At 49.2% G+C, this 27,370-nt stretch overlaps 1 protein-coding gene across 1 annotated transcript in view; it reads right to left on the reverse strand.

The window, feature by feature from the left end:
- znf142 (zinc finger protein 142) overlaps window positions 1–27,370 on the reverse strand; it is a 32,644-nt gene that overhangs the window by 1,475 nt on the left and 3,799 nt on the right. Inside the window, exons 2-8 of the mRNA XM_080199586.1 lie at window positions 23,146–23,544; window positions 19,323–20,039; window positions 15,322–15,522; window positions 13,948–14,760; window positions 10,726–10,903; window positions 6,315–9,846; window positions 1,054–1,159 (exon numbers count right to left, since the gene is read on the reverse strand). Coding sequence (XP_080055712.1) covers window positions 1,054–1,159; window positions 6,315–9,846; window positions 10,726–10,903; window positions 13,948–14,760; window positions 15,322–15,522; window positions 19,323–20,039; window positions 23,146–23,464 — 5,866 coding nt within the window. The 5' untranslated portion in view covers window positions 23,465–23,544. The remainder of the gene's footprint in view (window positions 1–1,053; window positions 1,160–6,314; window positions 9,847–10,725; window positions 10,904–13,947; window positions 14,761–15,321; window positions 15,523–19,322; window positions 20,040–23,145; window positions 23,545–27,370) is intronic.

Raw genomic sequence — 27,370 nt, forward strand, 5'->3', positions numbered from 1 at the left:
ATTTATATTTTAATTTATTTATGGGACATGGGTGTTGCTGGTTGGCCAGCATTTATTGTCCATCCCTTATTGCCCTTGTTCAGAGAGCAGTTGAGAATCAACCACATTGCTGTGGCTTTGAAGTCACATGTAGGCCAGGCCAGGTAAGGACAGCAGATTTCCTCCCCTAAAGGACATGAGTGAACTAGACGGGTTTTTCCAACAATGGTTTCACGGTCATCAGTAGGTTCTTAATTCCAGAGTTTTTTTTATTGAATTCCAATTCACCATCTGCCGTGGAGGGATTCGAACCCGAGTCACAGAACATCAGCTGAGTTCTGGATTAATAGTCTAGCGACAATCCCACTAGGCCATTGCCTCCCCAACTAGATGCACTAACACATTTAGCCTTGCAAACCACGGACTATACATGCTAATCAAGCTGACTGCACCCCACACTGATGTGAAGCTGCTATTGGGCATCCAGTGAGTGACTGGAGTCCGACTTGTTTTCTCAAATCATCTGAACACTGAGAACAGCTGCTCCCAATCCGTCCCTAGGAACACACTGGACGTGTGGTGGAAACACTGAAACTGCAAAGATACACTGGGGTGGCACAGTGGTTAGCGCTGCTGCCTCACAGCACCAGGGACCCGGTTCAATTCCCGGCCTTGGGTCACTGTCTGTGCAGAGTCTGCACGTTCTCCCCATGTCTGCATGGGTTTCCTCCGGGTGCTCCGGTTTCCTCCCACAGTCCAAAGATGTGCGGGTTAGGTATTGGCCATGCTAAATTGCCCCTTAGTGTCAGGGGGACTCGCTAGGGTAAATAAATGGGTTTGCGGGATAGGGCTTGGGTGGGATTGTGGTCGTTGCAGACTCAATGGGCTGAATGGCCTCCTTCTGCACTGTAGGATTTTGATTCTATATCACTTGCAGCACATATAACCCACTTCCCCTGCAGGGATCAACGTCAGTGGCCACTCCTTTAACCAGCACAGCTATGGTGGGGTGATCCCTGGCTATCAGCTAATACATTTCTCATGATGTGACACTGTGCTGTGGCAGTACTTTACCTGTGTGTTTCGTCATGTGGTACTTGAGTTGGTTAATCCACTTGCATTTATAGCCACACTCTGGGCACAGGTATTTCCTCTCCTCTTGGTGAATCCGCATGTGGTACTGAAGGACAGAGAGAAAATTTGGTAATGTGTGGCCACACACATCCATACAAAGCAATGTGAGTCTTGTTACTAGGACACCAGTAACAGCTGGATGACAAATCTGCCCACTTCAACACTGGAACATTTTGAAGACAAACAATACCTGATTGTGTCCTTACTTAAACGGACATGAGCCTGTAGAGTTGTTTAAGTCTAGGATACAGCACAGGTGGAGATGGGGCTGTCACTGTATAACACTAGGGTACAGTACTGGTGGGGACGGGTCTGTCACTGTATAACACTGGGGTACAGTACTGGTGGGGACGGGGCTGTCACTGTATAACACTAGGGTACAGTACTGGTGGGGACAGGTCTGTCACTGTATAACACTGGGGTACAGTACTGGTGGGGATGGGTCTGTCACTGTATAACACTGGGGTACAGTACTGGTGGGGATGGGTCTGTCACTGTATAACACTGGGGTACAGTACTGGTGGGGATGGGTCTGTCACTGTATAATACTAGGATACAGTACTGGTGGGGATGGCTCTATGTTTTAGGTTGTGGGTGTGGTTGACATGGCAAGTCTTTCCTCATGTTCTTACACCCATCCTTAACATACGAGTTTAAAAGCCGGTCACTGAATTTTGCCCAGGCCGATGTGATTGGAGACTTTGGGAAGGTTCAGGTAAGCACTAAGACCATTCTCCAGTTAATTGGCCTCTGCTGGGACGGGTTTTCAGATGAGTATTTATCAGGGCAATGCTGAAAAGTGTTTTGGGATACCGGGAGAGGTCAAAAGGCGCTATATTAATGGAAGACTTTGCATTAAATCAAGTTACAATTTTCCTGGCATTTTTCACAATTTTGGCGTACAGATCAAAGTGGAGCGAACGTTTAGCCTGATTCCACACCTTACAGGGAGGGGAATTAATCATTCGCAGATCAAAATCAGGTGAGATAATGAAATTCAAAGTGAATCAGCAAATTGCTGCAGCGTGCACCGGACAAAACCAGACTCAACAACCATACAATGAGGTGAGGATGCAGAGAAGTGGTTTCCAACATTAAGGTTTTCACACAAATCAAGTGTGTACAAGAACTTTACTCTGTATCTAACCCCGTGCTGTACCTGTCCTGGGAGTGTTTGATGGGGGCAGTGTAGAGGGAGCTTTACTCTGTATCTAACCCTGTGCTGTACCTGTCCTGGGAGTGTTTGATGGGGGGACAGTGTAGAGGGAGCTTTACTCTGTATCTAACCCCGTGCTGTACCTGTCCTGGGAGTGTTTGATGGGGACAGTGTAGAGGGAGCTTTACTCTGTATCTAACCCCGTGCTGTACCTGTCCTGGGAGTGTTTGATGGGGGACAGTGTAGAGGAAGCTTTACTCTGTATCTAACCCCGTGCTGTATCTGTCCTGGGAGTGTTTGATGGGGACAGTGTAGAGGGAGCTTTACTCTGTATCTAACCCTGTGCTGTACCTGTCCTGGGAGTGTGTGATGGGGGACAGTGTAGAGGGAACTTTACTCTGTATCTAACCCCGTGCTGTACCTGTCCTGGGAGTGTGTGATGGGGGACAGTGTAGAGAAAGACGGGCTTCTGGATGTCCTCAAGTGCTCTACGGGCAATAAACTATAGTTGAAGTGTAATCATTGTTGCAGAAAATTAAATAAACAGGCAGATGGTTGACTGTTGAATATTGTCCCGGACACCAGGAAAATAAAAATATAAAATAATATTCCAGTGTCAATAGAACAGACATCATACTCTTATCACTGAGAGTCTTTCTGAAATCCTTCTGTCATCAGGAAATACAGTCTCCTCTCTGAATGCTGACCCTGCCTTTGGAATACACACCCTCTCCAGTTGTATGAAGTCCCACAACATTTATTTAATAATAAGCAAGGAAATCAGAGCTCTGTTACTGAGATCCTTCATCCAATGCCACCAGAAACACATCAACTGCACAAACATCTATTGATGATTGCCTGACCTTACATTGTATGAAATAGATGACACCATCAGCCTATTTAAAAATCAGTGTCAACTTTTAAATTAATTGTTGAGGAATGCACATTTAGTCCTGGCCTTGCTAGCAACATTCAAAATCCTACGAAATGAATAACATTCTCACACAGTGCTTCAGGACATTCTGAAATCATTATTTTTTGGGATGCGGGTGTTGCTGGCTCGACCAGTATTTATTGCCCACTGCTAATTGCCCTCGAGAAGTTGAAGGGGAACCGCTTCACGAACCACTGCAGTCTGTGTAGTGAAGACATTCTCTCTCAGTCTGTTGGGAAGGGAGTTTCAGGACATCGACCCAGCAATGATGGAGGACAGGTGACAAATGTCCAGATCAGGAGGGGTTATAACTTGGAGGCATCAGTCTTTGTCCCTCTGTGCAGGGGCAGGGAGAGAAATCAATGCTCCTGGTGCTTAACCTGTTGCTAGGATCCTTATTCCAAACACCCTTCCCTCCCATCCTTCAGATATCAAGAACTGGTGCATATAATCAGAGAGCAAAGTGCTGCAAAGCTGGAAATCTGAAATAAATAGAAAATACTGGAAATACTCAGCAGGTCAGGCAGAGTTTGTGGAGAGAGAAACAGAGCTAATGTTTCAGGTCCACAAGCTGCACTATTCTGATGAAGGCTCACTGACCTCTGTTTCTCCATGCACAGATGCCGCCAGATGTAATGAGCATTTCCAACAGATCGCATTCTGCGATCTTCCCAGCGCAAATCCCTCTTATGAGAGTTTGCAGCCATAACAGGATTTGCATCCATGTCGATGGGCGTGGAAAATCCCAGCCACTGGCTCTGCCTTTCTGCATTAAGATTTTCTAAGTGCTCCACTATAATCTCCGTAATAATAGATTCTAACATTCTCGCTATGACAGATTTTAATCTAGCTGGCCTGTAATTTCCCACTTTCTGTCCCCCTCCTTTCTCGAACAGAGGAGTCACATTCACCATTTTCCAATCTGATTGGACTGTTCTAGAATCACGAACTATTCTAGAATCTGATATTTTGTAAAAGTAGAAGCAACGAATCCACAATCACAGCAGCCTTTTCTTTAAGACCCTCAGGTGAAGTCCATTGGGACTTGGGACTTGTCAGCCTTTAGTTTGAGTAGCTTTCTCAGTGCCCTTTCCCCGGTAACTGTAAATGTTTTGAGTTCCTCCTTCCCTTTCACCCTGATTCACAATTATTTCTGGGCTGTTATTTGTATCTTCAACAGTGAAGACAGATGCAAAATATCTGTTCAATATTTTCACCATTTCATTACTTTCCATTATTAATTCCCCAGACTCACTCATTAAAGGAATAAACATTCACTTTACTTACTTTTTTTTTAAAATACCTAAAGTTTATTCATTAGTCACAAGTAAGGCTTATATTAACACTGCAATGAAGTTACTGTGAAAATCCCCTAGTCGCCACACTCCAGCACACTCCACTTCAGGTTGCACTGAAGGAGAATTTAGCACAGGCAATGCACCCTAACCAGCAGATCTTGGGACTGGAGGAAGCACCCGGAGGAAACCCATGGAGACATGGGGAAAATGTGTAAACTCCACACAGCGTGATCCAAGCCGGGAATTGAACTCGGGTCCCTGGCGCTGTGAGGCAGCACTGCTAACCACTGTGCCGCCCTATAGAAACTATTGCTGTCTGTTTTTATATTTCTATCAAACTTCATCTCAGGGCCTAATTTCTCCCTTATTACTTTTTAAGTCACTCTTTGCTGGCTTCTAATATTCTGTCCAATCATCTACCCTGCCAATAACTACATTCTTTTCTTTTTAACTACCATCGTTAGCTGTCAATGATGCATTCTTCTTTTCGGCTTCTTCCTTCTGACGGGGATGTGCCTTTCTTTGATGTTATAAAATATCTCCTCAAATGTCATCCACAGGTCCATCCCTTAACCCAATATTCCAACCCATTTCAATCAGCTCTGTCTTCATACCTTCGTGTAGTTTTAAATTTAAAACAGTAGTCTTAGTGTGTACTGTAAATTACACAGATTAATACAAAGGCCTCTGTTCTTTGCAGACAGAAAGAACAGGTACACACATTGCACCTGTTTCAGTGACTGTCATTCGCTGATTCATCCTCCAAGGCAATGCCCTGACCAGTCAGGGTCGGGCTGTCTGGTTTAAATTTCAAACAATGCATGGCTGTTAACTATCAGTCAGCATCAACTCTTTCATTCTCCATGGCAGCAGCACTTGCCAACCATTCAGCACTTTCTTCTGTACAGTAAAAATTGTTTGCCCCTTAAACTAGTTTTCTTGCGAGCATCCTGATGAGTGCAAAACTGAAAGTTTCAACAAGTCTCTTTCTTCAAGCATACAGGGCCCTGATTTATCCCATCAAAGCTTTTGTTGATGAAACCCACCCCTTTCTTTTCTTCCCCCTAATATCATTGTTGCAAGGGCAGCTTGCATTTATAAGGCGGCTTTAACATAGTAAAACTTCCTAAGCCGTTCACCTCACAGAAGCAATGTCAAATTTGGCATCAAGCTTCACAGGAGATATTTGGCTGGGTAACTGAAAGCTTGGTCAGTAAGATCAGGGGGTGGGGCGGTAATTCCGGAGCATCGGGCCTGGTTGCTGGAGGTACCACTATAAATGGTAAGGCAGTGAAAATCAAGGATAAGGAAGAGATCAGGAATGAGAGGAGTGCAGGGATTAGGGAATGTGGGGCTGGAGATTACATAGATACGGGCGGCACGGTGGCAGTGGTTAGCACTGCTACCTCACAACACCAGGGACCTGGGTTCAATTCCCAGCTTGGGTTACCGTTTGTGTGGAGTCTGCACATCCTCCCCGTGTCTGCGTGGGTTTCGTCCCACAGTCGAAAAGACACGCCGGTTGTGTGCACTGGCCACCCTAAATTCTCCCTCAGTGTACCAGAACAAGTGCCAGAGTGTGGCGGGGATTTTCACAGTAACTTCATTGCACTGTTAATGTAAGCCTTACTTGTGACACTAATAAATAGATGTTACTTTTTAAAAGGATGTGTGTTGGTGGGGCTGAGGATAAGGATGAATTATTGAGTGTGGCCAGACTGGGGAATTAGTGCCGGTGAGCAGGCACAGTAATGACGGGACTGCTGTGGAATAACGTGTGGCGCTCACACCCCTGGACGCAAAACGTTCTCACCTTCAAGCGAGATGGGTCTGCACAGGCATAGCTGCAGAGGTGACACTTGTAGGGTTTCTCGCCGGTGTGAATACGGATGTGCCAAGTGATCTTCTGTCGGTTCTTGGTGGTGTAGTCACAGTCGGTGCACTTGTAGAGGCGCGTGCCCCCGTGAGCCTTCATGTGGTAGTCAAACACCATCTGGTGACGGCAGGCAAAGTCGCAGAAGGGGCAGCGGAAGGGCTTGCCTCCCTCGGTCCCCGGTCCGTCCTCCTCTTCGTGGGTGTCCAGTAGGTGCTGGATCAGCTGCTGCCGCTCCCGGGTGGCAAAGCCACAGTGCTGACAGTGGTGGCTGAAGTGAACCTTCTTGTGCTCCTCCAGCGTCTCCCGCCTCTCGAAGCGTTCCTTGCAGACGGAGCATTCCAGCTGCGGGTGCTGCCGCTGGACGTGGCTCCTGAGGGTGGACTCGCTGTAACAGGCGAACACGCAAGAGGGGCAGCCGTGGCAGACTTTCTCCTCGTGTTGTCGCAGGCAGTGCTGCTTGAGGGCTCCCTCCGAGCTGAAGCGGGCCTCACAGCGCCCGCAGGCCGCACTGGGCTCACCGGCGTGGCAGCTGCTGACGTGCCGGGTGATATCGTTCTGATTGTAGCCGCTATAGTCGCACAGGGCGCAGAAGTGGGTGGGTCGCTTCTCGTGGACCCGCAGCTTGTGGATGCGGAGCTTGGAGCCGGTGCCAAACGTCTGCTGGCAGGCGTCACATGTCAGACGTCCCACGCCCGTGTGCAGGGACTCGTGGGCGTCGAGGCGGTAGCGCCGGGTTGTGCTGAAGTTGCAGTAGTTGCACTTGTAGGGCTTGATGCCGTCGTGCTTGATGGCCACATGCTGCTTCAGGCACCTGGCCTGCTTACAGGTGAACGGGCAGAGCTGGCAGCTCAGCCGTGGCCTCTTACGGCAGCACTTCTTGCCGTGCAAGCGGGTGTGGTGTTTGAGGGCCGCTGCAGACTTGCAGACAAACGAGCAGAGGTTGCACTGGAGCTCACCCGGCTTCATGCAGCCTTTCTTCTTGTGGGTGTCCAAGGCTCGCTCCTGGTAGCAGCTGAAGGGGCACGAAGGGCAAAAGAAGCGCCTCTGCTTGGGGCTGCCCTCCACCTCCGAGCTGCCACTGTTCTCCAGGTTGTCTCCATCTCCGCTGCCCTCCTCCTCCTCCCCACTGGAGGACCCTTTCTCCAGCTCATCCGAGTCACTCTGCTCCGACATCTCCTCTTCCTCGGTGTGTTTGATGGCCTGATGGTTCCTCAGCGCCCTCTCCGAGCGGAAGAGCAACTCGCAGAAGCCGCAGGGCAGTTTGAGGGGAGCCGGGCACCCACTGGCCATGTGATTGCTGATATCCGACTCACTGGAGCAGACAAAGGGGCAGGAGGCACAGTGGAACCTGCCCTGCTCGCACCGGAACTTCCAAGTCCCGGAGTCCTGCTGTGATTCCTCGTTCAGCTCTGTACGCGGTGACGATACTTCCCTCGGGCTGGATGGGAAAGTCCCGCTGTGAACTGGTGGAGCAGAATCCAAAGACTCCTGGGTGAAGAATCCAGCTTCCTCCCCCTCGCAGGCAGCCAGGAGTTCCCCTTCAGTGTGGCCACGCTCCGGGACATGGACTGATGGCAGGAGCTCCCCTTCAGTGTGGCCATGCTCTGGCTCATGGACGGATGGCAGTTCTTCAGCTGCATTGTCTTCGCCAACTCCACACTCCGCTGTCACTTTGGCGACTGGTCTATCAGGCTTAGCCGGATCTGGGCTTGGCTCCTGCCTCTCGCTCCCATTGTCACTGACTGGATTGTCTTTCCTCTTGGGTACTGCTCTCACTTTCCTCACCTCTGTCTCGGTGCCTTCCTCCTTCTCTCCATCCAGCCTGACCTGGGAGTCTCGAACTGTTGCCTGCCGCATGTACAGCTTGTGTTTCTTTATGATGACGGGACATTTCTTTTGTAGGTGGGTGTTGAGTCCTCGCTGTTGCTTAAAAGTGGCCCCACAGGCCGTGCACACCAGGGGGGACTTCTTGTTCTGGCAGCCAGACTTTGTATGAAGGACCATGGCTTTCTCCTTCCTGGTGACGTAGGAGCACCTCTCACACTTGAACACCTGGGCATCGGTTTGCACCACCAACATCTGCACTCTCCCCTCCAGGACCAGGGCCTGGGCCTGCTGCTTGTCCTGTTTCCGCAAAGCCTTTATCTCGGATTCAGACTGGGAAAGCTGTGCCTGCTCCTGACTTTCAGGATGGTCTGGGTCAGCACTGGCCTGCCTCTCCGTTTCAACCTCCTGAAACTCAGCCTCGCCCTGGTTTGTGTTACCAGCCTGAGGCAGGCAAGGCTCGATCGCGCTAATCCAGCTCCCATCCGCCTTGACACCCGTGGCTGCGTCAACTTCCAGCTGGGCGGGCCCGCCAATCTGTTCGCTTTTACCCGAAAGCTCATAACCATTGTCCTGATCCTCATCAGCAAAGACGTCGACACTGTTCCCCACCTCCTCGCCGTGTCCAATGATGTGGTCGCCACCCCCAGCCCCTTCCTCCTCCTCACAGTGATCCCCAATGTCAACCTCGTCAGTGCCGTCCTCAGCCTGTACGTCAACCCCAGTATTCAGCCCAAAGTCCCTGTATATGGTTCCAGTGTCGCAGGGACCCCAGGAGTCCAGGATAGGCAGCTGCGGGCCAGAATTTGTCACTTCGTCTGATGGGGTGTTGTGAAATTCCAGTTGGGCTTCAAATACCTGTTCCAGTTGGGAGTTGCTTCCACCCAGGCTTTTCTGCAACTCCCTCTCCACGTCACAGCTGATGTCTGTGGCTGCTTGGCTGGGTTCTGTGGTGTCGGGCACAGCTCCAGGCCCCGCAGGGACAGGATACACTAGGTGCTGCTCTAACTGTCCCGGTTCTTGTGGTGCGGCACTACTTTGTGGTGCTTCCCCAGGATCTGAGAGCCCTTGTCCATACAGAGAGGTCCCAAAGGCATGCTGGTACACCTTATCCTGTTCCTCCACAACAACAGAGTTCTTCTTTGGCCACACCTCGCTCCTCGGAACTGCCACGGTCATTTCTGTCCTGGCCGAGGTGGAAAGAGTTATACTTGTGTCGCTGTACCCCAGAAGGATGTGGGTGGAGTTCATGGCCATCTCCTCCTTGGCATAGTTCTCCAGCCACTCTTTGTCCCCCGGCACGTAGCCATGGACCTTCCTCTTGTGAAAGAAGAGGCTGGTGTTGCTGAAGGTCTTGTAGGAGCACAGGGCACAGCGGAACTCCTTGTGCTTGGTGTGTTTGCAGTTCTCGTGGTTGAGGAGCGCCTGTTTGTACCTTGTCTGGTAGCTGCAGTACTGGCATTGGTACAGGGGTACCTGATAGTCTTTCGAATGCTTCACTTGCATGTGCTTCTGCAGCTCGTACTTGCGCTTGCAAGCAAAACCACACACCTCACAGATAAGTGACTTGCCCTGGTGTCTGAGCTTGTGGCTACTGAGCTGGTCTGCTCGGTGACAGCGATATGAGCATTGATTACAATGGTACCTGCAAAGAGACAGATAGCAGGAACACAATGACAGGTATTCAGTTTCAAAGAGAAGACCGGGGTTTGGAAACCACAACCTCACACTTCCCTCATTTCCTCTTACAATGCTTCTGATCTTTTCCTATTTCTGCAAACGTGCTTTTTCCTAAAAAGCTGCAAATAAACATTTTGATGTATTTGCTCTCTTCATTCTGGGCGCCGATATCAAGCATCCGCTGTACCTGTCTTAGGAGTGTTTGATGGGGGACAGTGTAGAGGGAGCTTTACTCTGTATCTAACCCCGTGCTGTATCTGTCCTGGGAGTGTTTGATGGGGAACAGTGTACAGAGAGCTTTACTCTGTATTTAACTCCGTGCTGTACCTGGCGTGGAGTGTTTGATGGGGGTTATGCAGAGGGAGCTTTACTCTGTATCTAACCCCGTGCTGTACCTGTTCTAGGAGTGTTTGATGGGGACAGTGTAGAGGGAGCTTTACTCTATATCTAACCCCATGCTGTACCTGTCCTGGGAGTGGTTGATGGGGACAGTTTAGAGGGAGTTTTACTCTGTATCTAATCTGATGCTGGACCTATCCTGGGAGTGTTTGATGGGGACAATGTAGAGGGGGCTTCACTCTGTATCTAACCCCGTGCTGTACCTGTCCTAGGAATATTTGATGGGGGCAGTTTAGAGGGAGTTTTACTCTGTATCTAATCCGGTGCTGTACCTATCCTGGGAGTGTTTGATGGGGGACAGTGTAGAGGGAGCTTTCTTCGCTCTGTATCTAACCCCGTGCTGTACCTGCCCTGGGAGTGTTTGATTGCAATAATGGATATCGCCCCCAGTAAAAAGTACATTCTTTGTCAAGCAGACAGTTCATACACAAGACAGAGTATTTACCTCAGGTCTCCAGTGTGCTTGCGCATGTGCACGGTCAGGTAGTGTTTCCACTTAGTGATGTAACCACACTCTGTACACATGTAGTTCTTATCGTCAGAATGTGTAAGCATGTGCTTCGACAGATAGCCAACGTCCCTGCAGGTGAAATCGCACAGTTCACATTTATGTGGCTTCTCGCCTAGAAAGGAGGGTTTAAAACCACAAAAAAATAAAAAAATAATTAGACCCAGGCACATCCTCCACCAATATGACTCCAACTCTTTAAACCTGGACAGAATGTTGGTTAGACCGCTTGGAGTAACTGTGCACAGTTTTGGTCTCTATATTATTCATAGAATTCTACAGTGCAGACAAGGCCATTCAGCCCATCAAGTCTGCATCGACTCTCTGACAGAGCATCTGAACCAGGCCTTCTCCCTTGCTCCATCACCTACCCCACTCATTTCCCAGACGCATCTTGGGAGACTAAGGTGCAGTTGAGCATGACCAATCCACCTAATCAGCACATCTTTCGGACTGTGGGAGGAAACCGAAGCACCTGGAGGAAACCCATGTGGATACAGGGAGAACGTGCAGACACTGCACAGACACCCAAGGTTGGAATCGCACCCGGGTCCCTGGTGCTGTGAAACAGCGGTGCTAGTTATAACAAAGGATTAACAAATATGGAAATGTGGCAAAGAAAATGTTTCCAAAGATATCATCATCTCCTTGCTGTTGCTTGGTGAGTGACTTGTATCAGGCAGATCCAAGCTCTGCGGCATTCCCTTCTGCAACCCAGTTCAAAGAGCTTGTTAACACCTATCAAGAAAGGCCACTTCAATGGGAATCCTGATCTTCGGTAATACAAGACAGTCACTATTGTGGGTGTGTAGGTTTGGAATTCTCTTCCACAATAACAACTGAAGCTAGATCAATTGTTAACCTTAATTCTGAGACTTAGAGGTTCATATGAGGAGTTGGGTGGCATGGTAGCACAGCGGTTAGCGCTGCCGTTTCACAGCGCCAGGGTCCTGGGTTCGATTCCCGGCTCGGGTCACTGTCTGTGTGGAGTTTGCACATTCTCCTCGTGTCTGCGTGGGTTTCCTCCGGGTGCTTCGGTTTTCTCCCACAGTCCAAAGATGTGCGGGTTAGGTTGATTGGCCATGCTAAGAAATTGGTCCTTAGTGTCCAGGGATGCGTATGTTAGAGGGATTAGTGGGTATAATATGTAGAGATATGGGGCTAGGGCCTGGGTGGGATTGTGTTTGGTGCAGACTCAATGGGCCGAAGGGCCTCCTTTGGCACTGTAGGGTTCTATTCTATGGTCGCTCAGACCACAGAACCTGCTCTGTCATTCAATCTGCTGATCTGTCTGTGGCCTTAACTCCACTTCCCAGCCCATTCACCAGGACCCTCAATTCTCTGGTCGATCAAAAATCTGCCTAACTCAGCCACAAACGTATTCAAATCGCCCAGCATCCAGAGGGAGAGACCCTCAGAGAGAAAATATCCTCCATGCACGGTGGCACAGTGGTTAGCACTGCTGCCTCACAGCGCCAGGGACCCAGGTTCAATTCCAGCCTCTGTGTCACTGTGGAGTGTGGAGCTTGCACATTCTCCTCGTGTCTGCGTGGGATTCCTCCGGGTGTTCTGGTTTCCTCCCACAGTCCAAAGACGTGCGGGTTAGGTTGATTGGCCACGCTAAATTGACCCTAGTGTCAGGGGATTAACAGGATAAATACGTGCAGTTACAGGATTGGGCCTGAGTAGGATGTGATTGGTACAGACTCAATGGGCTGAATGGCCTCCTTCTGAACTGTAGGCATTCTATGATAATCTATGATTCTCTGTTTTAAATGGAGACCCTTAACATCAAACTGTGCTCCACTGTTCTAGCTTCCCACAACAGGAAGCTTCTCTCAGTATCTATCCTGTACCACTTCCCGAGAAACTAACAGGTTTTAATCAGATCACCGATGAGGAATGGGCAGGTTGTCTTGAGAGGAACGGTTGGACAGGTCGGGATTGAATCCGCTGGAGTTTAGAAGAGTAAGAAGCAACTCGATCAAAATCTTTCAGATCCTGAGGGGTATGGAGAGGGTGGATGTGGAGAGGACGTTTTCCACTGTTTAAAATTAAGGGATCGCCCATTTCAGACAGAGATGAGGAAAAATTATTTCTCAGAGGGCGGTGACTCTCCAGAACTCTCTTCCTCAAAAGGCAGTGGAAGCGGAGACTTTGAATATTTTTAAAGCCGAGCTGGATAGATTCTTGAGTAACAAGGGTGGGGGGGGGTGGTGGTTGAAAGGTTATCAAGGGGGGGGTCAGCAGGAACGTGGGTTTGAGGTTACAATCAGAGCAGCCATGCTTTTATAGAATAGTGCAGCAGGTTCAAGGACCCCCACACAGCAAAGCCTCCATTTTAAAATTCTTGTACTTGCAATCACAACTCACCAATCCCCTATTGTTCTCTTGTGTATTGGTTTTTATTATTGATCCACCATCCTGGAATTCCTTCCCGTAACCTCTCCATTCTCTCTCCGCCGTTAAGACACTCCTACAAACTTCCCTTTGTAACCAGCGTTTTGCTTCCCAGCCAAACTGTCCCCCATCAGACACTCCCAGGACAGGTACAGCACGGGGTTAGATACAGAGTAAAACTCCCTCTACACTGTCCCCCATCAAACACTCCCAGGACAGGTACAGCACGGGGTTAGATACAGAGTAAAGCTCCCTCTACACTGTCCCCCACCAAACACTCCCAGGACAGGTACAGCACGGGGTTAGATAGAGTAAAGCTCCCTCTACACTGTCCCCATCAAACACTCCCAGGACAGGTACAGCACGGGGTTAGATAGAGTAAAGCTCCCTCTACACTGTCCCCTCCATCAAACACTCCCAGGACAGGTACAGCACAGGGTTAGATAGAGTAAAGCTCCCTCTACACTGTCCCCCATCAAACACTCCCAGGACAGGTACAGCACGGGGTTAGATACAGAGTAAAGCTCCCTCTACACTGTCCCCCATCAAACACTCCCAGGACAGGTACAGCACGGGGTTAGATACAGAGTAAAGCTCCCTCTACACTGTCTCCCATCAAACACTCCCAAGACAGGTACAGCACGGGGTTCGATACAGAATAAAGCTTCTCTGTGTGCTTTACTGGGTGACAGTGAGAATTCCCCTCTCTGAGATGTCTTTCTGCTGCTCTACCCATGTGTTCTGGTTATTCGCACTGACCTGTGTGCAGGAGGATGTGTCTGTTGAGAACTCTCTTGTGCGCTGTGGCAAAGTCACATTCGGTGCACTTGTGGATCTTCTCGTTGGCGTGCATCTTGCCCACGTGGTCATTGAACTCCACCGGGTTGAAGGTCTTGTACGGGCAGAAGTTGCATGCCAGCTCCTCGCTGCCTGGGTGCCCTCTCCGCTTGTGCCGCCGGAATACATGCTTGTTGGAGCAGACAAAGTCACACTGGTCACAGTGGAAGGCGTAATGAGTCCTGCGGTGGGCCTCCATTCCCGCCTCCGTGCCAAACAGCGAGCCACACGTGCGATAGCGGCACTCGATCGCCCTGGCACCGTGCACCTCCTTCAGGTGACGGACAAAATCCTTGCGCTCCTCCGCCGTGTAGCTGCAGCCTCCCTCGAAACAGTCCAGAGGCCGTCGCTCCTCCTTGTGGGTCTTCATGTGCTCCTTCAGCGAGTTACTGACAGTAAACTTCTCCTCGCACGCCGGGCACGAGTACACGTCTGAGTAGAAGTTGGTAGTGTTCTCATGCATGCTGGCCATGTGTCGATTCAGGGAGTTCTTCTCCACGGCGCTGTAATCGCATAACGGGCAGTGGTGGGTCTTCTCACCCAGCTCCCGCATCAGATGGACTTTCAGCTTGCCCTTGCTGGTAAAGAACTTCTGGCAGTGAGGGCACTGGAGGCTGGGGTCTGGGAAGTGCAGGTGAAGGTGCTCGACCAAATGTGTTCTCTTTTTAAAGCAGCGCTTGCATTCGGGACAGATGTGTGTCTTGTACAGATGTTCCATTCCTTCTTGGACGTCAACTGGGACAGACAATTAAAAACAAAGGAGGTCAAAGAGATACTTCAAAAGGGTTAAAACACACACACACACACACACACACACACACACACACACACACACACACAGACACTCTCACACATCGGCTGTGGCTCAATGGGTAGTGCTCTCTTTCCAAGTTAGAAGGCTGTGGGTTCACAGACACTTGGACATAAAATCCAGGCTGACACACCACTGCTGTACAGACAGGAGTGCTGCACCGTCACGTGTTGTCTTTCAGATAGGAAATAAAACCAAGGCCCCACCTGCCTTTTCCCGAGGGACCCAAAGTCCTCTGAAAAGGAGTTTTCCTCGGTTTCCCACGGCCAACGTTACTTCCACAGCCAATGTCACTCGTACAGACTACCCAGTCATTTATCTCATTGCTGCTTTTGGGATCTTAACTGTGCACAAATTTGTTCTGGGGTTTTCTACATCACAGCAGTGTTTACAGTGAGATGTTGGTTGGTTGTATAGCGCTCTGGAGTGCCCTGAGGTTGTCAAAGATGCTATGTAAATGTGGGCTCTTTCCAGCTCTTATTCACCTTTGAAGTGTCTCTGTCTGAGGGACTTGGATTCTCTGCTGCTATCTCTTTCTGAGCCTGTTTCTGACAGCAGCTCTTCCTCTTCACACCTGGGCCGCTTCCGCTTTCTGGACAGTCTCTGCGCCAAGCTATCACCTTCTTCCGTCTGCTGTCTCCTTCCCTCTTGGTCTCCATCCTCTTCCCCAGCGCTCCCGCTCTCATCTACAAGGAAACAAAGAGCCCGTCTCACACCAAGTGCTGAGTTTGACATTCGATATGATCATTCTAAATGGAATGGAAAGTTTGATTACTAATCCAGTTTACAGCCTGACCATCAGCCAATGATACTGTGCAGTATTAAAAATACTTTCATATTTGCTTAATTCTTTATAGTAGAAGTTTTAAAATTTATTAGAGCCACAAGGAGGCTTACATTGACATAGGAACATAAGAACTAGGAGCAGGAGTGGGCCATCTGGCCCCTCAAGCCTGTTCCACCATTCAATAAGATCATGGCTGATTTTTTTGTTACACTGCAATGAAGTTACTGTGAAAATCCACTAATCACCACACTCCAGCGCCTGTTTGGGGACACTGAGAGGGAATTTAGCAAGGCCAATGCTCCTAACTAGCGCATCTTTCGGGCTGTGGGAGGAAACCGGAGCACCTGGAGGAAACCCACGCAGACACAGGGAGAACGTGCCAACTCCATACAGGTACTGACCCAAGCCAGGAATTGAACCCGGTCCCTGGCCCTGAGAGGCAGCAGTGCTAACCACTGTGCCACCGTGCTGCCTATTACTGGGCTATATTGAGTTTATGGCACAGAAGCAGGCCATTCAGCTCAACTGAGCTACACCAGAGTTTACACACCACACCAACCTCCTCCCACCCTACTTTATCTCATCTTATCTGCATATCTTTCCATTCCTTACTCTATCATATGTTTATATAGCTTCCTCTAAAATGTTATTCATCTCAATGACTCTCTGTATGATAGCGAGTCCCACAATCTTACCACTCCTTGAGTTCCCAGTTGGATTTATTAGTGACTATCTGATAGATCTGGATCCTAGTTTTGGTCTCCCTTAGGAGTGGAAACATCCTCTCGACATCTACCAGCAAATCTCTTCATCACTTAAAAGCCCTCTATTATATCACCCCTCAATCTTCTCTTTTCTAAAGAACAGAGATCCCCCCCACCCATAAAATCTTTCCTGATAGGAATCATAGAATCCCTACAGTGCAGAAGTAGGCTACTCGGCCCATCGAGTCTACACCGACCACAATCCCACCCAGGCCCTATTCCCGTAACTCCATGCATTTATCCCAACTAGTCCCCCTGACACTAAGGGGCAATTTAGCATGGCCAATCCACCTAATCAGCACATCTTTGGACACATCTTTGGAATAATCTCGTCATTTTGGAAATTTGAGAAACATTTTTGCACCTCCTTCCATGCCTCGCAAGATTTGAACCAGAGCTACGCACAGTACACCAAATGTGGGCAAACCAAATCTGTGTTTGTAATGGATATTGCCTATGTAAACTTGTCACAGTGTAACTGCACCCCCTGCCAGTGGGGGGTGCTGTAGCATCACCACTAGCTTGCTACAATGTGAGCAGAGTTTGCAGATGCAATTCACTCCCCGTGGTCTAACCAAGGTTCTGTACAAGTTCAACACAACTTCCTTGCTTTGCCATTCAACTCTCCCAGAAATGTACCCAACTCTGTATTACAAACATCGGCCAGAGCAGCCCTAGAGTCCTTCGTTCCTCCAGCCCATTACCCAAATAGAATGTCTCCTAGTTACCTTTCCTACCAAAATGAACTACTTCACACACTTCTACATCAAAATTGACTCGCCGCTTGCATGTTCTTTCTGCAAATTTAGCAATAATGCCTTCCAGCATTTTGTCACACTCTTCCCTGGGATTAACAATATCATACATCCTTGCTGTGCTTACCACTCATGATTACAAATGGTTACAAACCAAGTACCAATAGTATTGTTCATTGTCTATTCATCTATGCATTTACAAAACCAGCTATGGGGTTGGGCAACTTAAAAAAAAACCCTTTGCCGCAGAACCGGCTCAAAACCAGAACCCCTGACAGCACTGTGACAATTCACACCATAAAACAGAACGAGACAACGTTGATATAGAAATTTGCAATGGTAAATGTCAACCGAGATGTTTGATGAAAGGCTGCAGCAGTGGAAAGCATTGCTTGCAGACAGATAACAAACTAATCAATGCAGGAGGAGTCTGGACTCAGTGAAACAGGGGTGCAGTATTCGGGTACACCGAGGGACAATTTAGCACAGTCAATGCACCCAACCAGCATTTCTTTCAAACTGTGGGAGGAAACCGGAGGAAACCCACGCAGACACGGAGAGAACGTGCAGACTCCACACAGACAGTGACCCCAGCCAGGAATCAAATCTGGGTCCATGGCGCTGTGTGGCAGCTGTGCTAATCACCGTGCCGCCCGTTAGAGGAAAGAGAAGATAGAGAAAGAGGCAACAAGAATTAGGGAAGTTATTCCAGAGCTTTTTCCAGCAGCTGAAGGCGAGGCAGCCAATGGCAGAGCTATTAAAATCAGCAAAGCTGAACTAGAGGAGCTCAGACAGCATGGAGGGTATGTGGGACCAGTGAAATTACAGAGATCGGGAATGGGCCACGGAAGGATCTGAAAGCACTGACAAAAATTGTAAAACTGCAGCGCTGGCAGATCAGATTAGTGAGGATAGGGGTGGTGGGTGAAATGGACCTGTTGCAAGTTAGGATGCAGGCAGTAGAGTCTTGGATGACATTCCATGGTGGGAATTCTTTGGAGTAGAACGAACGAGAAAATGTTTGAGGGACCACAGTCCTCTCTATTCTGCAGTCCCATGCTTCTCCAGGTTTCTACCTCTCTGCCTTCCTTGAAGCCACAGTAAAAAGTCTGACAACACCAGGTTTAAGTCCAACCGATTTATTTGATAATACTCACAAGCTTTCGAGGGGACTGCCTCTTCGTCAGGTGAATGGAGAGTTCTGGCCTCAGACAGAGCATATAGAGCACAGACAGTTTAGAGATTACAAGGCAAGAATCAGTAATCTCTAAACTGTCTGTGCTTTATATGCTCTGTCTGAGGCCAGAACTCTCCATTCACCTGACGAAGAGGCAGTCCCCTCGAAAGCTTGTGAGTATTATCAAATAAATCGGTTGGACTTAAACCTGGTGTTGTCAGACTTTTTACTGTGTTTACGCCAGTCCAACGCCGGCATTCCCACATCATGACTTCCTTGAAGCCTACCTCTGACTAAACCTTTCGCCACGAGTCACAGTGTAACAACTGCCTCAGTATCAAATTCTGTTTCTGACCATTCCTGCCAGATTTATAACATTTAATTGCACTGAAGGCAAGACAGTGTCATATGCAAAAACAGCAAAGCAATATTTATTGTTTCAGTTCTGAGTATTAACCACATGATGTGGGGCTGGAACCATGCCCAGGCCAGACTAAGCACGGCAGATTACCATCCGTGAAGGACAAGGCAAACCCTTGTTGGACTTTTAAATCATGATCATTCAACTAACCCTATGTTACTGAATTCAATTTGCCACAGGGTGATTTGAGCACTCAAACTCAAATGGGCAGCACACGATTAGCACTGCTGCCTCACAGCTCCAGGGACCCGGGTTCCATTCCCAACTTGGGTCACTGTCTGTGTGGAGTCTGCATGTTCTCCCCGTGTCTGCGTGGGTTTCCTCTGGGTGCTCTGGTTCTCCAAAGATGGGGTTAGGTTGATTGGCCGTGCTAAATTGTCCCTTAGTGCCAGAGGGACTGGCTAGGGTAAACGAATGGGATTATGGGGATAGGGCCAGGGTGAGATTGTGGTTGGTGCAGACTTGATGGGCCGAATGGCCTCCTGCCACATCATAGCTCCTGTGATGCTATGAACTCTGGATTGCTAGTACAGTATTATCAGTATAATTGTGTGAATGAGTGTGTGCCAGGCAGTTACCTACCAGAGTGTACAGTCAGATGCTTCTTCAATACTTTGCGGTAGGGGCTGGTAAAATCACACCTGTTACAGCTGTAAGCTGCTTTGTCGCGATGCGTCCCGCTGTAGTGCTTGCTCAGGTCGTGTGCTACACAACTCTTAAAAAGGCAAAGTTTACACTTGAACTTCTTTTCTTTCAGCCTCCCCCGCTTCTTGTGCTGAGCTAGGAGCTTGGTGCTGGAGCAAGCAAAGTCGCACTGGTCACAGCGAAATGGGTAGTGGTCACGTCGGTGCTCTTCCATCTCTGCCACGCCCTGGAATACCAATCCGCAGGTCCGGAAAGAGCAGGGGACGGGAGTGGCACTGCAATTGGTTCTCAACTGCCCAGGTTGCTGGCCACTGCAACCCTCCACCTTTCCAGCACCATGCGTGACCGCGTGCTCCTTCAAAGCCCTTGCCCGGGCAAACTCTTTGCCGCAAACCAGACACGGGTACTTTTCCCGGGTAGCAATGCCCGCAACGGCCAGGACAATACTGTTTTCCTCACTGACGGTGCCCTGCTTCCTACACGAGATCCTGGGGCTCTTTGCCTGCAATCTGTCCTCGTCACCGTGCCTGGGAGACAGGGCTTGCTGCGTGTCCGGTGTATGATGACGCAGGTGGATGGCCAATAGGTTCTGGTCCTCAAAGCTCTCGTTGCATTGATGGCAGCAGTAAAGTTCCTCCATCTGAATCAAAGCATCTGGTGAGAACATAAAACGGTCAGTGACTCACTATTTATCCAATGGACAGAGTACAAGCCAGTGTCGTAGTCCAGGGCCTCTGTGCAAGGTGCTGGGACCTAGCTCTGCTCCTGCTTTTCAGAGGAAATTGAGTGGCCTTGTGCATGAAACAAAAGTCAATGTGCAGGTACAGCAATCAATTAGGAAGGCAACTTGTGTGTTAGTCTTTATTCCAAGGAAGAATAAGGAAGGCTTGCTGCAGTTGTGGAGTTAAGATACAGATTAGCTGTGATCGAATTGAATGGACAGAATAGGCTCAAGGGACTGACCGGTCTCCTATCAGAAAGGTTAGATCCCATCAGCTGCATAATAGGTTCCACAGACACTGAGCTCCTCTCAGTACCTCACTTAGTTGTGAATTTTGTAATCACCCATGTTTAATTATATGCAAAGGGCATTAATTTGGGTTTCAATAAGAACAATCAGCGGGGCAGTGGGGGTTTAAGGGAGCTTGTCTCTCGGCTCTCTGCCTCTCTATAATGGCTACACTCGAGGCCGTATGGCCTTGGAGAGGGAGCATGTTGTATCCACACTCAGGTCTGCCTTGCCCTGCGGGCACCATGGGGGCACATCACCACTCCCAGGAATGACATCTTGATTTGATTTATTAAGTTTCCTTCTGAAGTTATATTTTAGTTACAGGGGCCCACCAGGGGCTATCATCCTGTAATTTCTGATTAATTTTTAGATTGCTTTCTTAAATGCAGGGCATTTTGATTGACTGATTTTCAGATGTTGAGAGACTATCAATAAGGATGTCCCCACCAGAGGTCTCACCTTTTTATCAGTTTATTTTATATTGCTTCCCCTCCCCGTCATACTGAGCCACCACCACCACCATACCCCCTGCCGCGCTAGGGTCACTGTCGATTCAGAGCCTGCACATTCTCCCTGTGTCTGCGTGGGTTTCCTCTGAGTGTTCCAGTTTCCTCCCACAGTCGGAAAGACGTGCTGGTTGAGTGAATGTAAATTCTTCCTCAGTGTGCCTGAACAGGCACTGGAATGTGGCGACTAGAGGATTTTCACAATAATTTCATTGCAGTGTTAATGTAAGCCTACTGTGACACTAATAAATAAATAAACTTTAACTTTACATCAACAGCCCCAGCAACAAAATCTGAGTATGATAAGTTTTTTGGGCACTGTGTCCCTTTGAGGGGCTGTTAACCTGTTTATCCGTATATCCATTAATGAGTTTATTTTTATTGGTGTGCTCAGAGTATAAAGAGACAGTTATTGAAATGGTGATGTGGTTGTTAGCTGTACATTTGTGATGACTCATTCTGCAAATAAACGATGCACTGAGTAAAGGCTGGCTCCAACATTATTCCTTCATCAACTGGTTTTCTGGAATGGAACACAGTTTCACGAGAGGGGAGCCATATCCTAACCCCACTTGTGCAGGGGGGGAGAGGGCGCGGGGGGTGGAGAGGGGAGGGCGCGGGGGGTGGAGAGGGGAGGGCGCGGGAGGCGGAGGGGAGAGGAAGCGGGGAGGCGGAGGGGAGAGGAAGCGGGGAGGCGGAGGGGAGAAGAAGCGGGGGAGGCAGCGGGGAGAAGAAGCGGGGGAGGTGGCCGGGGAGTAGGGGGGAGAGTGAGGAGGCGGGGGCGGGCAGGGGGAGGGCGGGAGGGTGCAGGGGGAGAGAGGGTGCAGGGGGAGAGAGGGTGCAGGGGAGGAGGGCGAGGAGAGGAAGGAGGGGGAGGAGGGTGTACAGAAAGATCAACTTAATGCGAGGTAGATCCATTCAAAATTGTACCTTCAGACTGATCCTTTCCAATAGTTTCCTGGCTCACCTCATGCTTATCAGACGGCACAGTGCACAGTGGTTAGCACTGCTGCCTCTCAGCACCAGGGACCCGGGTTCAATTCCAGCCTTGGGTAACTGTCGGTGCGGAGTCTGCACATTCTCGCCTGTCTGCGTGGGTTTCCTCCAGGTGCACCGGTTTCCTCCCACAGGCCAAAGATGTCCAACCTAGGGTTTGGTTGATTGGCCATGCTAAATTGCCCCTCAGTATCAGGGGGATTAGCAAGGTAAATAAGTGAAGTTATGGGGATAGGGGCTGAGTGGGTTTGTGGTCAGTACAGATGCAATGGGTCAAATGGCCTCCTTCTGCTCTGTAGGAATTCTATGATTCTAAACCCTCTGTATACACCAGCTTATCCAAGATTCTCCTGCCTGCACTCTAGCGCGTACCAGTCACCCATCACCTCTACGCCTGCTCACTGACCTACACTGGCTCCTGATCCAACAACCTCCCTGTTTGAAAATTCCCATCCTGGTTTTCAAATCCCTGCATGGTCTCGTTTTAACATTCCCTGTATGGAATTTCCTGGCAATTAGGAATGTGCGGTGCAGGGAACAAGCTGGCCACCCACGAGCAATGTTCCTTTTACCACGTGCAAGTGCAAAACCTGGTGCCAATCTTAAAGGGCTGCGCAGCGCCTCACATACATAGCAAGGGCTGCAGAGGACATTGGCCTCACTCTCGCCTCGCTCCGTAATCTGACCCAGCCCCACAAAGCTCCAATAACAAAAGAAATACCGCAGATGCTGGAAATCTGAAATACAAACAAAACAGAAAATGCTGGGGGAAAACCCAGAGAGAAAATAACAAACTTCTAAAGATATCTGCGCTCCTCCAATCAGCTTATCACTACCAACAGCAGAAATCCCCAGGTACAACCTCACTTGGCAACACTGGACAGAGCACGACTGAATTCAGAGATGACAGACGATTCTGTAAAATGGAAGATGTGGGAAGTGTGATTGTGGTCATGAGTCTAGACCATGGAATGTGTCACAACAACTTGCCCGGTAAGATTTGTTGTGGGAGTTCCCTGGAACCAACGGCCCTGATCTGTATCCATTCAGTTGCGCTCTGTCCAATGTCTCCAAGCAAGATTGAAGTTGGGGTCTTCTGCTGTTGATGAGCTGTAAGCGCATTTCCAAACTTGGCTTCTGAAGAGGCCGTTGACTGCACAGACAAACTAGACACCACAGTATTAGCTTTTCCCATCATATAATAACACTCTGATAGTGCACCAGACTTAGATACCATGTTAAGTACCTGGAGGGGTGTTGGTTGCCTCCATCGTCTCATCCCGCTGGGCAGTTTCTTCACTGCTTGCTGACAGTTCCTGTGTGGACGTCACTGTCACCTCCAGGGTTACTGTCTGACACATGTCCTTGCGGCCAGCCTCCTCCTGAGGATCGACACTCTGCCCTTCCTCCACCATGAGGTGTGCCACGTCCGCCTCAAAGCACCCATCACCTTGGAGACCATGCGGCCCGCTCCGCAGCTCGATGATGCCGTGGAGTGCATAGTCCTGCTCGGAAGCAAATTCCGTGAAGATACCACCATTCTCTGCTACTCCCTGCTCTTCCATCTCGGCTGCCTTCAATTTCTTTGGCCCTCGTTCACCTCCAGTCACGATGGCCGTTAACCTTTCCCCCGCAGAACCGAGATCTGCCAACATACGGACAAAGAAAAGGAATAAAGGAGGAGAAACTGTTTCCAGTGGCAGATGCGCAACAGATGTCAAATAATTAGCAGAAGAACTGGGGGTCGGGACGGGGTGGTGGGGGGTGTGGGGATCTTTTTACGTGGCAAGTTGTTCTGAGCTCAAATGCACTGCCTGAAACAGATCCAACAGAGACTTTCAAAAGGGAATTGGATAAATACTTAAAAAGGAAATCTTTACAGGGGTAAAGGACAGAGAAGCAGAACATGTTCCATAACTCTTTCAAGTTATTACAGCACAAAAGGTGGGTGAAGAGATAAGGGGATCGATGATGGGGTGCAGGGAAGGGGGTTGAACAAGTTTTGGAGAGGAAGGGGCCAGACTGAGGATTTTTTAAATCATTCATGGGATATGGGCGTCACTGGCTAGATGTAAGAAAGGAGAAAAGATATCGAAAGGACGGCAGATCACGAACCCACTCAGGTCAACCTACAACACAGGTCAGGCTGAGAGACTTTGCCGTCGCACCTCTCTCACACTCCTCAACCACCTCACACACCAGCTCTACAGCAAACGCTGCATCCTGGAAACCAAGATAGAGTCCATATTCTCAACTTAAGCTCAGGACACAGACCAGCTGCGAAACTCTGTCAAGCTGATGAAACAAAGAAACTACACCAACTACATTCACACCAAGAACAGGAAACTTGAGAAACTCAGCATCACCACCAGCAACAACCAAGCCTCCCCCGGCACCACAATAGGAAACAGTACCACCGCAGGAAGTCTATTGTCAACTTATCAGACAACATACCAGATGAAATCGAAGTTCTCAGCCGAGTTCTGCCCCACCACCAAAATGGACCCCATCAGTCTCGTAGTGGACACAGAGGAATTCATCAGGCGAATGAGGCTGCGGCAGTTCTTCCACAAACCCCAAGAGGCCAACAGCGAATATAATGAGACAGCCAATGAACCGACAGAGAGATCCGCAGTGCAGCAACTGAAGAGGAAAGAGTCCAATTGGACTCCTCCGGAAGGCTGCTGCCCTCAACTGGACATGTATGCCCAAACCATCAGGAGGTGTGTCAACACCAGATTCATCAACTGCACTCACAAGACAGTCCCGAACATCACCCAAGCACAATACAGTGCCATCCATGCTCTCAAGACCAACCGTTGTCATCAAACCAGCAGACAAAGGAGGGGCCATCGTCATCCTGAACAGAACAGATTACTGCAAAGAACTGTACTGACAACTAAACAATGAGGAACACTACAGACAGTTACCCACAGATCCGACCAAAGAACATACCTGTCAACTCACCATTTTGATCAAGATCTTTGATCCAGACCTTCAGGGCACTCCCCGCATTGGAGATCTCTACTGCCTCCCAAAGATACACAAGGCAAACACACCTGGCCGTCCCATCGTATCAGGCAATGGGACCCTGTGCAAGAACTTCTCTGGCTACATCGAGGGCATCCTGAAACCCATTGTACAAAGAACCACCTGCTTTTGTCACGACACGAACGGATTTCCTACAGAAACTCAGAACACACGGAGCAGTTGAACCAGGGACACTCCTCGTCACTATGGATGTCTCGGCGTTCTACACCAACATCCCCCATGACGATGGCACTGCTGCAACTGCCTCAGTACTCAACGCCGACAACTGCCAGTTTCCAGATGCAATTTCACAACTTATTCACTTCATCCCGGACCACAATGTCTTCACCTTCAACCAGTTCTTCATCCAGATGCACAGAACAGCCATGGGGACCAAATTTGCACCTCAATATGCCAACATCTCTATGCACAGGCTCGAACAAGACTTCTTCACCACACAGGACCTTCAACCAGTGCTATACACTAGATACGTTGATGACATTTTCTTCCTTTGGACTCATGGGGAACGATCACTGAATCAACTATATGACAACATCAAGTTCCATCCCACCATCAGACTCACCACAGACTATTCTCCGGAATCAGTGGCATTCTTGGACACACGCATCGCCATCAAGGATGGTGACCTCAGCACCTCACTGTACCGCAAGCCCACAGATAACTTCACGATGCTCCACTTCTCCAGCTTCCACCCTAAACACGTTAAAAAAGCCATCCCCTACAGACAAGCCCTCCGTATACACAGGATCTGCTCAGATGAGGAGGATCGCAACAGACACCTCCAGACGCTGCAAGATGCCCTCATAAGAACAGGATATGGCGCTCAATTCATTGATCGACAGTTCCGACATGCCACAGCAAAAAACCGCACCGACCTCCTCAGAAGACAAACACGGGACACGGTGGACAGAGTACCCTTCGTCGTGCAGTACTTCCCCGGAGCGGAGAAGCTATGACATCTTCTCCAGAGTCTTCAACACATCATTGATGAAGACGAACATCTCACCAAGGCCATCCCCACTTCTTGCCTTCAAACAACTGCACAACCTCAAACAGACCATTGTTTGCAGCAAACTATCCAGCCTTCAGGAGAAGTGACCACGACAACGCATAGCCCAGCCACAGCAATCTCTGCAAGACATGCTGGATCATCGACATGGAGACATCATCACACGAGAACACCATCCACCAGGTACACGGTACATACTCTTGCAACTTGGCCAACTCGACCAGCTTGAGACGTGGAAAATTACGACAGTAAAGACATTGGCTGGGATTCTGTGGCCGTTCACGCTGGTGGGTTTCCCTGGTCCCACAGGTGGCGCACCCCCTGCCACAGGTCTCCCATCAGCATGGGGTGACTTCAATGGGAATTGCCATGGTCAGTGGAGGGAGCAGAGGACCCCACCAGCAGCTAAAAGTGTACCACTTCCCACTGCCAAGAAAAGCACAGAGACCAGGAGAACTGAGGAGTTTAGAAGGATGAGGGGGGATCTTATAGAGACGTATAAGATAATGAAGGGGATGGATAGGGTAGAGGTAGAGAGATTCTTCCCGCTCAGAAAGGACAGCAGGACTAGAGGGCACAGCCTCAAGATAAGGGGGGGTGCAGTTTAGATCGGAGTTGAGGAGGAACTTCTTCACTCAAAGGGTGGTGAATCTCTGGAATTCTCTGCCTGTTGAAGTGGTGGAGGCTACCTCACTGAATGTATTTAAGTCACGGGTAGATAGGTTTCTGATAGACAGGGGAATTAAGGGGAGAAAGCGGGAAAGTGGAACTGATCCACTTCAGATCAGCCATGATCTTATTGAATGGCGGGGCAGGCTCGAAGGGCTAGATGGCCTACTCCTGCTCCTATTTCTTATGTTCTTATTATGTTCTTATGTTGTCTACCTGATACGCTGCAGGAAAGGATGTCCTGAAGCATGGTACTTGGGGAGACCATGTAGACGCTACGAAAACGGATGAATGAACATCACTCGACAATCACCAGGCAAGACTGTTCCCTTCATGTTGGCGAACACTTCAGTGGTCACAGGCATTCAGTCTCTGATCTTCGGGTAAGCATTCTCCAATGCGGCCTTTGTTACACATCTCAGCGCAGAGTCGCTGAGCACAAAACGATAGCCAAGTTCTGCACACATGAACACGGCCTCAACTGGGATCTTGGGCTCACGTCACAGTATCTGTAACACCCATGACTCGCCTGGGCTTGTAAAATCTCACTTACTGTCCTGTCTGGAGACAATATACATCTCTTTAACCTATGTTAATGCTATCTCCACTCACATTGTCTGCATCTTTAAGACTTGAATAGCAGGTTAGCTGTAAAGACTCACATTCTAATCAGTATTCTGTAAACTGTGTGTGACTTTATATGCCCTTCTCTGATCAGAACCTTCCACACACCTGACGAAGG

This window comes from Carcharhinus amblyrhynchos, chromosome 11 (genome assembly GCF_965287045.1).
Source record: "Carcharhinus amblyrhynchos chromosome 11, sCarAmb.v2.hapA, whole genome shotgun sequence".
Taxonomy (NCBI): Eukaryota; Metazoa; Chordata; class Chondrichthyes; order Carcharhiniformes; family Carcharhinidae; genus Carcharhinus; species Carcharhinus amblyrhynchos.